At 38.7% G+C, this 15,389-nt stretch overlaps 1 protein-coding gene across 2 annotated transcripts in view; it reads right to left on the bottom strand.

The window, feature by feature from the left end:
• The window catches only part of Cog3 (component of oligomeric golgi complex 3), a 51,089-nt gene that overhangs the window by 26,774 nt on the left and 8,926 nt on the right, over positions 1-15,389 (bottom strand). Inside the window, exons 3-12 of one of the 2 annotated variants that reach the window (XM_028754241.1) lie at positions 13,604-13,665; positions 12,344-12,509; positions 11,694-11,768; positions 10,566-10,658; positions 9,491-9,616; positions 7,860-7,940; positions 3,645-3,688; positions 2,852-2,978; positions 1,931-2,022; positions 566-705 (exon numbers count right to left, since the gene is read on the bottom strand). In XM_028754241.1, coding sequence (XP_028610074.1) covers positions 566-705; positions 1,931-2,022; positions 2,852-2,978; positions 3,645-3,688; positions 7,860-7,940; positions 9,491-9,616; positions 10,566-10,658; positions 11,694-11,768; positions 12,344-12,509; positions 13,604-13,665 — 1,006 coding nt within the window. Of the gene's footprint in view, positions 1-565; positions 706-1,930; positions 2,023-2,851; positions 2,979-3,644; positions 3,689-7,859; positions 7,941-9,490; positions 9,617-10,565; positions 10,659-11,693; positions 11,769-12,343; positions 12,510-13,603; positions 13,666-15,389 lie in introns of those variants that run through there. The other variant, XM_028754243.1, reaches the window with a different exon arrangement.

Here is a 15,389-nt window from a genome sequence, read left to right as displayed (position 1 = left end):
GCAGAGATGAATCCCCAGCACACAGACCGTTTCAGGATTTCCAAGGCACCAAAACCATGTTCTTTACTGCAATCTCATCAGTAGTTGAGAGCTGGGCAGGCAGCTAAGTGCTGAGAGAAAAGTTGTTCTTCACCAAGACGGAAGATGATGGAGCACTACCACCTAAGGATGCTAAATAACCCCTTGTTTCCAATCAAAGGCATGAAGTGAGCTGAGGCCGATGTGCTAGATCTCTAACAAAAGCCAAAGCTCAGTTTCTCTGGACTCCAAAGCCAAAATGGAAAGTGACAACTTCATTACTGACTTCGCCAGATTTTAAAATCCTTACCTGTTTAATTTGTACCATTAAATAGTTCCAGATGAAGACACACCTTTATTTGAAAAGGAGGGAGATATCAACCCAAGCTCCAAAACATTAGCCTTCTACCTGAAATTTTTAAAACTTAAAAAAACCTTAAGTGTGTATGAACTGAGGCTATGAAGGAAAAGTCCAATTTTTCTCACATTCACTGAACCACAGATACAATTAAGAAGTCCTTTAAAGTGACCACTTCTGTATATTTACCATTGTTCTGTACATGATCTTCGAGCACTTCATTTTTAAGAATCCCACAGAGCTCCGACAAAGTCTCTAAGTGAATGACATGGATGATCAATGGCCGGAACACATCATACAGTGACACGCACAATTTCTCCAATAGCTCACTGAAAGAACAAAATGCAGTTGTTAATAGTAAAGTGTTCAGGATTTTTCCCATGTGCACCTCTTCTAGCCAGAAAGACGAATAAATACCACCTGGAAAATGGTATTGGGCACAGTCTAGAGTGAGGAGTGAGAATGCGTCTGTAAATTACTGCTGCTCTAAAAGCTCACATCAACACTTCATCTCTAACAGTTAGTTCAAACTAGATGCTCCCAGCCACAAGTCAACTGGTTACAACTTTTAACACTAATTTTATACTGTTTCAAAATATAGATTATTCCAGTAAACACTATTACCTTTTATATTCTACATTACTACAGATCAAACAGTTACCTCCACACATACCAAACACATGTTCAAACTTAAAAAAAAAAACAAACAAAAACCAAACACTAGCCGGGCATGGTGGAGCACACCTTTAATCCCAGTGCTTGAAAGGCAGAGGCAGGCAGATCTCTGTACATTCAAGGCCAACCTGGTCTATAGGGTGAATTCCAGGACAGCCAAGACTACATAGAAGAACTCTTTTCTCAAAAGAAACTCACAAAAACAACAACAACCAAAAACAAATGCTTAAGAAAAATAAAGCTTCAAGTACTTTGGGCCCATCAAGTATTCAGAAAAATGTGAAGCATTTGAAGTGACAAGGTTAGGTGTGTGTTTTCTTCAGACTGTTTTCTTCCACATACAGTACTTCACTGAGGAACCACCAACCAAAATCAGGAAATATGTCTTTCTCTTCCTCAATGAGTCATAATCTTGGGAGCTTTGTGAGACAAACCAACCAACATGGGAGAGTCAAGTGACTAACAGTGGACCTGAAACATCACTTTTTAAAAAAGATTATCAAAAAACATGTATATTTATAAGTACTGTTCATCAGTTAGCCACATAGAATTTCTAAACTAGAAAGAACTACTATACTTGGTGTAGGTAAAGGCTCCATATCCCGGGGCTTAGTTCTTAGACTTAGACTTCTTGTTTTCATCCCAGAATGTCTCCAAATGTTACTACAAAAAATATGAAAGCATGCTTGCCTTTCAATATAGACTTTAAAAAATAATCACAATCAACAATATTCTACTTCCAAACACAACAAAGTCCAAACACTGCAGTTAACTGTAGAATATATTAGGATATATATAATACATCTACACTATATTGTTCCATTATTGCCAACAGCAAATCAAATCTTACCCACAAGAGCCATTCCATGCATCACTTACTCTAATTTTGATGTTGGCTTTGTGAAAAACTCATTGTAAAGTTGGTGCTCATCTTGGCAGACATGGACCATAAAGGCACAGCCACTTCGAACCTGCAAAACAAACACAGCCCACCTACAAACACGCACATTGCAGCTCCTATAAAAATAAAGCTATACTTTGCTTGCAAAGATATTACACACATATATTCATAAGCAACTCTCTGGAAAACAGAAAATGGGTGGTTCTCAATGGATTACTGCAAAATAAGATCCAATTTTTAATTGTTTACTGTTCTATTTTCTAAATTCTCAAAAATAAACATGATTTTCTAGATAAAAGGGGGTACTTTAAAAAAGAACTTTCATGTGTTTTTCTAAAGTATGAATTAAAGTCACACTAAACAAAAGGCCATTTCTGCATGGAGAACTAAGCTGAGGCATGGTAGCACAGACACGCAATCCCAGCAATCAGAAGGCTGAGGTGAGATAAACAAACATCAAGGCCAATCTAAGTTACATAGTAAGACCCTACCTTAAACCAAAAAAAGAAAAAAGAAATACATATAAATTACATTTTTAACATAAATCTACTATCTCCCAAAGATGAGTTCCAAGATGTATACAAAGAACACCACATACTTATAAATCTTCATATTTAAAAAACAAAAAACAAAACAAAACAAAAAACAAAAGCAAGACTATTTTACAAAGCTGAAGAACTAATTTCCAGGACGGAAAAAATGTTGATTTGGGAAGCAGAACAATACCAGCCTGCTGAGTCCAATATGACTTACTTTGCCCACAAAGCTGTAGGCTACAGAAATAAGGTTAGAGGCAACTGCTAGTAACAGGAGCAGAGTCAGACTTGGGAAAGAGTGCTGCTGTTAATAAGGTGAGCCAGCAAAGCGCAGGACGTGTCTACCAGCAGGCACTCACTCACCAAGGCACAATGGTCTCTGTTGTTTTGGCTGGTCAGCTCCCTGACAGTGTAGGCAATACTTGGGCCCAAAAGGAGCTCCCGCTGATCAAGGTAACACTGGTGGATATCATTGAGCAGGTGCTGGTATCTGATGGGAGGCAAACAGAGAACAAGATGAGAAATACTGTATGACTCCTCTCCTGTGTGGAGGTTGGACTTAACACACACACACACACAAGACATGAAAGTAGAGGGGCAGCTGCAGAAAGGAGAGGACTACTAACAGATAGAGAGGAAGGGTACGGGAGGAATAAGGCCAAAGTACACGAGATGGTTGAATTAAACTATCTTTATGAGACCATCACTACGGACAGTGACTATACAATACGGTCAACTAGAAGAAATAGACTGGAGTATAGATTGTATACATTTTTATTTTTATCCAAAAATTAAATCTAATCCTAAATTCCTGAATAGGTTGCCAGGCTTCTAAAGCCATAATGGCCGCCTCTCATTTGCACACATTAAAAAACACTCAGGAATATAGACATAGATCAGAAACCACAATGAAGTGATACAAAAGCCTGGTCTTTTAAGGAAGGATCCTCTTCAACAGAGAACTCACACCTGCCTGACTGAGAAAGAAGGACACTGCACTACTATCACCAAGATACACTTGCTAAGTCATGCTGAGACTCTGTTCTCTACACAGACTATTTGGCTGAGAACAGACAGGGAGGCAGCTGCTCAGAAACTGCCAAGAGCAAAGAACTGGGAAGGCAGGACAGGAAGACAAGAACTGCTGAGTACTCACTCGGGTATCTTTTCAGATCGTTGCTCTACTTGTTCAATTAGAGCCTGTAAAATAAGGAAGTACACATTATACGTCCACTTGTCTTAACTGTACTTCCCATTGCTTACTGGTTAAGTGGGTATCCCTCAATTAATAATGTGAAAAAGGTAAAAATCATAAAAATGACATATAAGAAGCAATCACGCTCAATACCACAGTATATATTTTTCAGAGTTTTTATATTCAATTAGCACATTTCCTTTCCTTCTTGCTTTTTCTTTCCCTTTAATTTTCTTTATATGTATGGGTGCTTTGCCTGCATGTGTGTCTGTGCACGTGAGTGCACATGGAGGTCAAAGAGGGCATTGTATCCCGAGACTGGAGTTTCAGACAGTTGTGAGCACCTGGGTCCTCTGGAAGAACATCCAGTGTTCTTAACCAATGAACTATCTCTCCAGCCCCATACTTTCTTTTTAATCAAAACTGGAATTGTACTCTATATTTAGCTCTATAATCTGATGAATAAATATTATAACAACATTTCATAAATATTTTTCTATCATTAAACACTTTAATAATAGAACATGGTGGGGGAACACAGAAAGCCTTATATACCACCTGGTACCTACTAAACACTCAAAAAATTATTAAATTTAAAACATTACATAAATCTGGTTATAGTGGCATATGCCTATAATCCCAGTACTGGGGAAGGTGAAGCAAAAGAAGCATTGGGGAACTCCCAGACAGCCTGAGCTCAATGGTGAGTTTGAAGTCACCCTGGACTACATACATGGCAGTATCCTATCTCAAACAGCAATAGCAACAAAAGTTAAATAAATGAATATAACATCATATGAAATGGTTGTATATTATCCTGTGGGTAGATGTACTCAAAACCAACTATTGTGCCCAGCATTTGTTTCCGAAGACTCATAGCCACTAATTCACAGTCTGGTGTCAGATAGGTGTTCTGCTATATCAGAGGCCAGGCAGGAAGGCTCGCTTCTCTGAGATTCCATAAAGCAAACAACATCATGAGTATCTAATCTTTTCTCTTGATTTCTTTTCCCAAAGTTGTATTTATTTTTATGTGTATGGGTGTTTTGCCTGTATGTATGACCACAAGAAGGTATCAGATCCCCTAGGACTGGAGTTATACTTTCTTGATTAACTGCCACTAAGAACGGACCTGGACACCCTGGAACAGTGGCCAGTGTTCTTAAGCACTTAGCCTTCCCTCCAGCTCCCGAGGAACTCCTCTGTAAGCACCACTTTGTGGGCACTTCAACACACTGAATCGAAGAAAGACAGACTCTGTGTGTTTTTCATCTGTTCTGCTAAAACTATTTTTTGGAGAGGAATCCACTTACACCCTATCAGCAGTATTGCTATCACTGAAACCTCAAAACATTGTTGTACCTTAATTTGAAATCTCTCAAGACAAAAAAGTCTTAACTGGCATGCATTCCTCACACTTTGTGAGTTATCTGCCATTTTATAATAGATATTTATATATTTTTATATATATTTATAATAGATATGTATCTTTCTTAACAAACATTCCAGTTTCTACCTTTATTTTCCTATTTAAGATTTAGAATTCTGGGCTGGAGAGATGGCTCAGTGGTTAAGAGCATGAACTGCTCTTCCAGAGGTCCTGAGTTCAATTCCCAGCAACCACATGGTGGCTCACAACCATCTGTAACGGAATCTGATGCCCTCTTCTGGTGTGTCTGAAGACAGCGACAATGTACTCATATACATAAAATAAATAAATAAATATAGAAAAAAAGAAAGATTATTAAAAAAAGACTTAGAATTCTTAATTTTTATATCCTTAATCCTATAATCTGGTCATTTTTTTTCAAATAATTCTTAGTTATATTTTGGGGGTCTACTTACTAATCTAATATTTATTAGACCACTTATAATATATTCTGATAATGTTACAAAATAAAAAAGTTTGTCTTTTTAATCCAGATACTTAATAAATTTTCCTAATACATGTAGAAAATTCTAGATCTTTGTTTTTACTTACTTCTAGAATTTTTCATGTCAGTGATCTGTCAGTGAATTCTTAAATCAACAACACTACATTTTCCAAAATTTTGTTCTGTCTTGCTGACCTAAAGAAATCTTTCTTCAGGGCTGTAGAAATAGTTCAGCAGTTATGAGCATTGGCTGTTCCTGCAGAGGACACAGGTTCAATTCCCAGCACCCACATGGCAGCTTTTATATGTCGTGCACATATATAAGCATGAAGGCAAAACACTGACACAAATAAATAAATAAATCTAAAAACAACAAAAAAAAAAGCCTAACTTTAGTTAACAATACATTCCAACCAATAAACTACACTGAAAAGAACGGACATTTCAAACCTAACTCTCTACAGCCAGGGCCAGGACAGCTTTATCGTCTTTTTTATCTCTCATGGCTTTTGGTATACTTTTGTCATTTTACTCATCCCATATTTCCATTGAGACTACTGCTAGCTAAGTAGTTTATGCTTTCTATCATAAATCAAATGCAACCCCATCATGTACACTAACTGGTTATGTTTTAAAAAGTGGTAAAGCCACTGATGGCTGGGCAATCATTTAATAGTCACCCACTACCTTAAGTCCACCTTAAACCATTTCCTTCCAAATCAAATATTCAATATTGGCTTTTAACTAACAGAGAAAAGAAACCAATCAGGCACAACCCAAATCTCCTCATCAACCTCTTCCTCAGTCTTCTACACAAAACCAAGTGTCTTCCATCTGAAAAACAAAATCATTCTCCTTTAACTGGCTGACTTTCAAGAAAGAACATAAAGTCCTGTCAACAAAAATGTAACATTCCTTCTAGTGACAAAAAGAATATACATCTGTTAGCCCCAGTAAACTCTCTCAACTAGCATAACAGATACAAACACTGGCTTTTGACCACTGCTCGCCACTTCTAATTTAACCAGGATAGATATACTGACCATCCCTTAAACAGCAGACACTGCTCAGGAAGGGCGGCCCAAACCTCCCCTCATACAATCACGACCAGAGCCTTGTCCAGATCCTACTCCTCTCTTGAATGGCTGCAAACTGTGCTTGTTGAGGGGTCCTCCTCCTACTTCTGGATTTCTCTTTACTGTAATCCATTTCTTTTAAGTGTCCTCTCTAAGGTGGGGATCTAACCAAACCCTTTTCCGGCTTCAGATCAGCTGCTTGTTTCCTACTTTTCATGGACCAGCCTGTAGGTCGCTTTTCCTTCCTGTTCCCGTCAGACTCTAGTAACACCCTCAAGTGCAGTTACAACAGACGCATGTCCTTAAGTCTCTAAAAACCTGCCGTGTAAAACACCCACAAATCCACTGTAAATCTCGGCTTCATTTCCTTTTACATCTGTTTGGTGAGTGTGCTGATGGTTTTATGTTAACTTGACACAAGCTAAAGTCACCTGAAAGCAGGAAACCTCAATTGAGAAAATGCCTCCATAAGATCAGGTTGTAGGCAAACCTGTAGGACATTTTCCTAATTCGTGATTGATGGGGAAGGACCCAGCCATTACGGGTGGTGTCATCCTTAGACTGGTAGTCCTGGGTTCTATAAGAAAGCAGGCTGAACAAGCCATGGGGAGCAAACTAATAAGCATACTCCTCCATGGCTTGCATATTAGCTCCTGCTGTCCTGTTTGAGTCCTGCCCTAACTTCCTTTTGATGAACAGTGATGTGAAAGTGTAAGCCAAATAAACCCTCTCCTCTTCATATTGCTTTGGTCCTGGTGTTTCATCATAGCAATAGTAACCCCAACTAAGACATACACATACAAGCGCACGCATGTATGTGTGTATGTGTGTGCATGAGAGAGAGAGAGAGAGAGAGAGAGAGAGAGAGAGAGAGAGAGAGAGAGAGAGAGAGAGAGAATATATCTGTGTATGTAAATCTTGCAGGAGTTGGTCCTGTCCTTCACCGGCAATTGAACTCAGGCCATCAGGCTTGACAGCAAGGCTCTTTAGATCTGAGCCATCTCACCCCCACCACCACCACCACCCCCAAATCTAAGGTTTCATCTAGTAACCGCCCTGAGCATCACAGGAAGGGTGAAGAGTTTCCTGCTCTGGAGACTTGAAATGCCTTTCTTTCACTCAAGTTCATTTCCTGGGATAAGTGAGAGAGTAAGGCACAGGATGGCCTTCCAAAGGACTGGCTGAAATTTTTCCTAACAACATTCAATATGTGTCAACAGACTTACTCTGACTTTAGGGGCAGCGGCTCGAAATTTCACATAAAATAGTGTGAAGGCATTGTCTGCATTAGGGACTGATGAGGGGTCCTGAAGAAACATGGAGAAGAAAGATATTAGCAAACACATCTTCACCCAGAAAAGAAACACAAATCACTTCATCCATCTACTGCTTGGCCTCCATACCTAACAAATCTTAGAGGAGAAAATCTCTAAAAGAAGTTATATATGTTAACATGTTATAGCTATCATCTAATTAGTGGTGCTATCATCTTCCCTTTATAGATAAAATGTATCCTGTGTTACTTCAATTTTGGCAATAAGTATAACTGCACTCAGACTTAAACGTTTTACGTTTCCCTCACTGCTTCCCTCTGCTGAGGTAAGACAGCCCCAAGGCCCGGCCAGCACACTCCAGACACTGGCCTACCTCTAAGCACATCGCAGTCTATCTTTAGTTTCGTTTCGTCTTACTTTGCCATGTGACAGGCCTCACTGAGTTAGTTACACAGACTTGGCCTTGAACTGTCCAAGGTCTGTATATCATAGGTCTGTCCAACTGAAAAGTGAGCTTAAGAAAGAAAGGCAGCATGCCGGGCAGTGGTGGTGCACACCTTTAATCCCAGCACTTGGGAGGCAGAGGCAGGTGGATTTCTGAGTTCGAGGCCAGCCTGGTCTACAGAGTGAGTTCCAGGACAGCCAGGGCTACACAGAGAAACCCTGTCTCAAAAAACCAAAAAAAAAAAGAAAGAAAGAAATGCAGCCTTTCCGGCTTTGTTTTCTTCGGAGAAAATATATTCAGTGACCATCCTAAACAGCTCTACTCTTATTTCCTAACCTCGTCAGTGTGTGTTACTCTTCTACCTAGCATATACTGATTTGTAACTAGTTTTCTCATCATTTTTACTAGTTATTTGTAAATCACTGTGACACCAAGGAGCTCATGAGCTCTCTTTTCCACCATCAGTTTCTAATATAACACTAAACATGAGGATATACTTGATAGACATATGGATATTCCAGGCTACGGTGGTAAATGTCTGCAATTCAAGCATCCAAGATGCAAGAGGACCACAAGTTCAAGCCCAGGCTGAGCAACACAGTGATACCTTGTCTCAAAACTCCATGGGCTAAATGTATAGGTCAGTGGTAAAGTGCTTCTCTGGTGTGTCCAAAGCTCTGGGTGCAGTCAAAGCACTGTAACAGTTATCCATGGCCAAAGCCATGCGCTCTGAGGGTAAAAGTCCAAGAACTATGAGTAGAACCCAACACTAATCAATAAGCTATAGAAAGAAATATAAGCTACTTCTTACCTCAAACATTCTTTTTAGCTTTTTCATAAAAATATTGGTACAAAATAAACCAAAAACAGTACAAGTGAGTAAGTTTAAATGGTGGATAATTAAAATGAATTTTCCTCATTTTAATTTTTTCTTCTGGTGCTAGGGGTTGAAAGCAGACTTTTTAATACCAGGCAAGGGCTCTACCAGCTGAGCTAGAGGACACAGCCGTACTTTCCTAGTCTAGAACCTACAGCATAGATCCTTGCTTAATTATACAGTATTAGTTCAGATAAAGACTGTGGAAGGCAACTAAGTCAAAAATAAAAAACAAGCTGACATCAGGATCAATTAACTCACCCTTTTTAGTAACTGATTTGTGAGAGTCTGCAGTGTGTTCACAGTATATGTCTTCATGAGGTGCAAAGCTTTAGAAAGACATTGTTTAAACTTCAGTAAGTATACAGGATAATCTTTAAAATTAGGCTGTAAAACAAGGAAATTTACAAAAGAAATAAATATTAACAATTAGCAAACTGTCAATGACAACCAAGGTGTCCTCTATGCAAAGCAATGCAGGAAGTTCTGTAGATTATTAGCTCCATGAAGAAGACTACTTGAATCAATGACTTGGGTCACAAAATAGGGACTCAGTCAGCATTTGCAGTTACAAGTAGTTAAATGTCAGTGCCCCACGAACTTTGAGGCTAGTGTTAAGACCCTACTAGAAACAAAACTGAGTTAGTAAAACTAAGAGCAGAAGGAAATCCTTGGGAGATCAGGAGAGGGATAAAATCAAAGGACTTGTCCTTCTGGGCATCGCCTGCGCCCCCACCCAAGTAATGTATTTCTAAGAGTATCATGCACATCCGTAAATGAACACCGGAAAATGTCACATCCTTTTAAGTAGGATAAGGGCTGAATCAGTGAGGGCCTTCTCTACTCCAGGAATTCTCAGAAGCCAAAAGTACTGTGTATATCACAAAGAACAGTAACAAAAAAAATGCACACTTTTCTTCAGCGTGTTATGGACATATAATCATTCCTCAATATTCATACAGCACTAGTTCTAAGACCCCAAAGAATAAGAGAGTACTCATATACCTTAAATAAAATGGTGCAGAAGTTTTATATACCAAATACCTGCTCCCTTATACTCCACATCATCCCCCAGTTCCATACGAGACTGACATAATACAAATGCTATGGGACAGCTATTATGCTGTAATAGGGAGGGAGTAATGAAAACAAGGAAATAGGCTGGACATGTTTAGTACAAACAAACGTTCTTTACAACGCACAACCTGTTGAGTTCACACAGGACAAGCTACACAAAGAGCTGACTGTATTTTTCCCACTGGGAAAAAATGATTGCATAGCCTAAGAGATATAGTAGAAACGTCATTATTTTTTAGAATATAAAAATATGACTTACATGAGATGAAATGTATGTTATACAATCATCTAACTTGGCCAACATAGGGATAAATCCTTCACTATTCACAGACAACGTAGGGGAATTCAATTTCTTCAAGTAGAAGGAAAAGGAACAATCAATTAACAGCAACAAAAGAGTAAACACTGAAAATTATCAACCAGAATTTAACATATTTTTAAATAGTATACTTTTAGGTTAATAAAACAGTCTTGAAATATCCTCAACTGTGGTCCATGTATAGCAACCTAATTAGTGTCAACCTAGTAAAAAATAAATAAATAAATAAACAAGCAGAAAAGAGCCCCAGAGAGTGTTTTTGCTATGCTGCTGTGCAGTGCTAAACTGAACTCTACATCAGGGGCCCAGCATCCCACTGTCTATTACTTCGCAACAATATGCCTACATTTGGTCATGGACCACACTCTTACGGTTAAAAGATTAACTAGCAGTCACAGCACTTGCAAGAAAGCTCATGGGACCCTGGGTTCTATTTCCAGCACAGAAAAAAAAAAAAAAGAAAAAAAGAAAAAGCCAAATATTACTAGCCATTTATTCTTCCTTGATATTAAGGTGATTTGCCAATGAACCAATTCACACTTCATCCCACGTCTAAATGGCTGCCAGCTTTACTTTTATGGCTTTAATATTAGACTGTAGTAATTACAATTATTTTAATAACTTAATAGTATGATTTATAAATAATTATGATTAACTTATAAGTCAGAAACATAGAATATAATTTACTCAGAAGCCCTAATTATCTGCTCTATGAGGACTATATGGTTCTTCAAACTGAACATGAGAATTGGCTTAAAAATGTGTGGACAGGATTATAAAAATTCAACACAGCAACAGTTAAAGCTGGACATTTACTGTCCTCATTTTCACAGCTTACAGGGAAAATCCTAGAACACGTACTCAACAAGAGATCCAGTCACAATAACACAATTTAAGAAATCCTATTGGAATCACACAGGGAAAATTCTAAATTGATAATGGTATATCCACTGCTTAAATCAGAAACTACTTCAGTGACCAACTATTAAGTATCACTTATATGCTTGACGATTACTACAAAGGGAAATATAAGATCACTAACTTTACAAAAAAATACAAAGCACTTACTGTGTTAATCGTCTCCAACTCATTAAAATACGACAGCTTCTGCTGGATGTGCTCGGCAAGATCAGCAAGCTCCGACTCACATTCGAAAGAGAAAAATCAATTAATATAAAAATATATGAAATCAGTACCCTAACGTCAAAACTACTTTGAATAGATTTATATCTGACATTTAAATTAGGTATGTCTTCAGAATCATGCTCAAGAATTTCTGCACCCATCAACAAGAAGACTGTAATTAGTATTATATGGTCTTTTATAAAATAAGTACCTGTCTTTTAAAAACACACAAAAAATAGAGAAAATTCTGAAATACAGTAACTTCAATGTTCTCTCTGCACTCACAAGTTTAAGTACAACCCCCTCAGGCAGACGATTACAAACAAAAACCCACCCTTAGTACAATCACTCTGAAAATGTCAGTAGTAAAGGACAGAACAAAATAACCAGTACACTCTGTAGCTGCACCTAGCAGATCAAAACAAGAAAATCTGCCTCTGGCTCTGCCCATTACAGCAGTCTGCATGTTTAGCACAGTCTCATGCAGAGCGACCTTCATGATCTTCTCGGAGAAGTTAAGAAAACTAAAGTTAAACAGCACTCATCACTAATGAATTAACTGACCCTCTCTCTCTTCCCTGATTCCCAATTACCTGTTCTTTTAGGAGCTGTTCACAGGCTTCATGAAGCGTTCCTGTCTTATTGGACACAAAAAGATACTGTTTCTGCAGTGACTCCAGATGCTGAAGAGCACTGTTCACATCATTCAGTATAGCATCACACTGTTCCTGAAACCCAGACAAGTAATCTCTCATCTGTCTAGAAAACAGAACCAAAAGGGGATTGGCAATAATATTTTCCCCCAATAAGCATAGTCAATAAACAATAAGGTCCCGTGTTTTTCCAAAGGCATAAATATCAGGTGGAAACTCTGGCCCACAGCTGTAAATGTCTAACACTCAGAACCACAGTGAAGCTAGCCCATACACTACTTCAGTGCTGAGGAAGATGAATCACTGACAACACAAGCAACAAAAGGAATTCGCCTTGGAGCCACAACCTGGTTTCTTGCATGTAAGTCAATAAATCACTGGTGTCAATGTCCAAAGAAGGGACACTAGGACATCCCAAGGCAACAAGGAAAGTTACTCCTTCACATGACTGCCACCTCCAAAGGCCACAGGATGTGAAAAGAATTTTGAATTTGAGACTAGAAGACCCTGGTCCAAACTGCAGTTCTATGTAAGACCAAATGACACTGGCAATTAATGTGTCCAAGCTCAGTCTGGCCATTTGTAAAATGGGGATGGTAACATTTCTTGATGATTGGCTATAGAGAAAGTGGGATTGTACACCCCTAACACACTGCCTAGCAATAGTAGCCACGGATACACCAAACATAGTGGTGTGCAACCTTCACTCCCAGCATTCGGGAGGCAGAGACAGGCAAATCTCTGTGAGTTCAAACCCAGCCTGGTCTACATAAAGGAGTTACAAGACAGCCAGGGATACAGAGAGAGACTCTGTCTTAAAAAAACAAAAACAAAACAATGACAAAGGCTTTAAATAAATGTTAACTGAACACAAATGCAGAACCCATAATCTAAACTCAGAAAGAACCTGCCCAGTGTCTTCCCTCCCCTGCTCGAAGCATACACTAGCATACTCAGTCGAAATGACCTTCATTAAGGTCTTCCTCCGATGGATGCTTCTGAACAACAAATACCTCAGAGATTTCCCACACAACTCTTGACCCACATCCTTTCTGTGGTCTTTCTCTAAAATCATTTATAATCCTAATCCTCACCCTGGCTAGTCGTAAGGAAAACTCAACTGTTAAGTTGTTTTGGTAACTTGAGATGACTTCTGATGCAAAAATCAGGATATCCAACAAATAAAGGATCCACACATACCTGTATCTAGTTCCTTCATCCTGATCCATCTGAGTTTGCAGCTTTGCAAACCATGAGAAAAACTGGAAAACAAAAGTATTATTCCGTTAACCAAACTAAAATGAACAAATGGAAATTAATGACATGGGAGAGAACAAACTAAGAGGCAGGCATTACCTAACTGAATCTTATTTCTAGGACTTAGTCACTAATAATTAGCTTAGAGCTTTGTTAAATATTTAGCATCTATATGCCAGGAAAAGCAAAGGATATGAAGCATTGGTCATTTCCAGAGTCAAGTCAAGAGCAGTATTAAAGACACATATAAAGCCAGGCAGTGGTGGTACACGCCTTTAATCCCAGCACTTGGGAGGCAGAGGCAGGTGGATTTCTGAGTTCAAGGCCAGCATGGTCTACAGAGTGAGTTCCAGGACAGCTAGAGCTATACAGAGAAACCCTGTCTCAAAAAACAAAACAAAACAAAACAAAACAAACAAACAAACAAAAAAAGACACATATAAAAAATAAGTGTTTTTTCTTAAGAAACTGGTACCTGGCTCTTAGTTTGCCAAATTTGAAGAATTAGCATAGGGCATTGGGTAAATATTAATGCTACCTAATAAGAATGATGATGAGAATATAAACTTGAAAATCACATAGTAAATTAAGTATGGACTTTGGGGAAACTGCAGGGATAGCCCAGTAGTTAAGAGCACTGGTTGTTCTTCCAGATGACCCAATTTAATTCCCAGAACCCACATGATAGTTCACAACTGTCTACAACTCTAATTCCAGGGAATCCAACACCTTCTGGCTACTGAGGGCACCAAGCATGTAATTGGTACACAGACACAGACATGGAGGCAGAACATCCACACACATAAAATAAAAAATGCAAAGTGAAAGAGAATTTGGACTTGAGGCTATGTCTGCCCCTATACCAATGCTATAAGAAATCATCCATTATTTAAAAATTGATAAAAATCTGGCATGGTCATAGATGCCTGCAATACCAGCACTCAGAAAGCTGAAGCAAGACGATCATGAGTTCAAAGCCATCCTGGGATACACTGGGAGAGGAAGGGGAAAACAGAAAAGAAAAACAAAACAGGTAAAAGAGTAAATTTACTTGAGAAATTTGCAAATTTTCATTTGGGGGAGGAGGGTAATGATAAAATTGTTTTCTATTTTAGCCAAGTATGTTGGGACACACCTATAATTAGAACACTTAGGAAGTAGACGTTGGAAGATCAAGAGTTCAAAGCCAGTCTGGGCTACATCAGGAATACAAAGCCAGCCTGTACTACATGAGATCCTGATTCAAACACAAAAATAGGTTCATAGCAGGTTCATTTCTTGATAGAAGTAGTTATATCAGTATATACACTCTCCAAAACTCATCTGGCTGTCATTTAAAGTGAATAAATTTTATCATATATAAATAATAACCCAACATATTAGATGCTTCAAACTTTTAAAAGGAGTGTAAAAGTGTGAATTTAATACAGATGGCTTTGTCTTAAAGAAGAGGATTGTCTGTGGAAGGAGAGAAGGGTGAGCAAGAGTGAGGAAAGTCAGGGAGGAGAGTGAGGGCAGGAGCACAGTTCAGGGGCATCAGACCAAAGGACCATGCTGAAACCTGCCATTTTACATGAACTAAGACGATGTGGGAGGGGACAAAAGATGGCTTCAAATGTCCAATAACATTCACAACATCGCCCACCTTCGCCAGTTCTCAAAGCGGGTCAACATCAAGGGAATACACTTTTCATCTACCTTGGCCAGCAGTTCCTAAGCATTCATTGTG

This window comes from Grammomys surdaster, unplaced genomic scaffold, assembly GCF_004785775.1.
Source record: "Grammomys surdaster isolate TR1022 unplaced genomic scaffold, NIH_TR_1.0 125985, whole genome shotgun sequence".
NCBI classification, from domain to species: domain Eukaryota; kingdom Metazoa; phylum Chordata; class Mammalia; order Rodentia; family Muridae; genus Grammomys; species Grammomys surdaster.
Note: the sequence above shows the minus strand (reverse complement) of the source record. Positions and strands in the feature narration are given on the sequence as shown.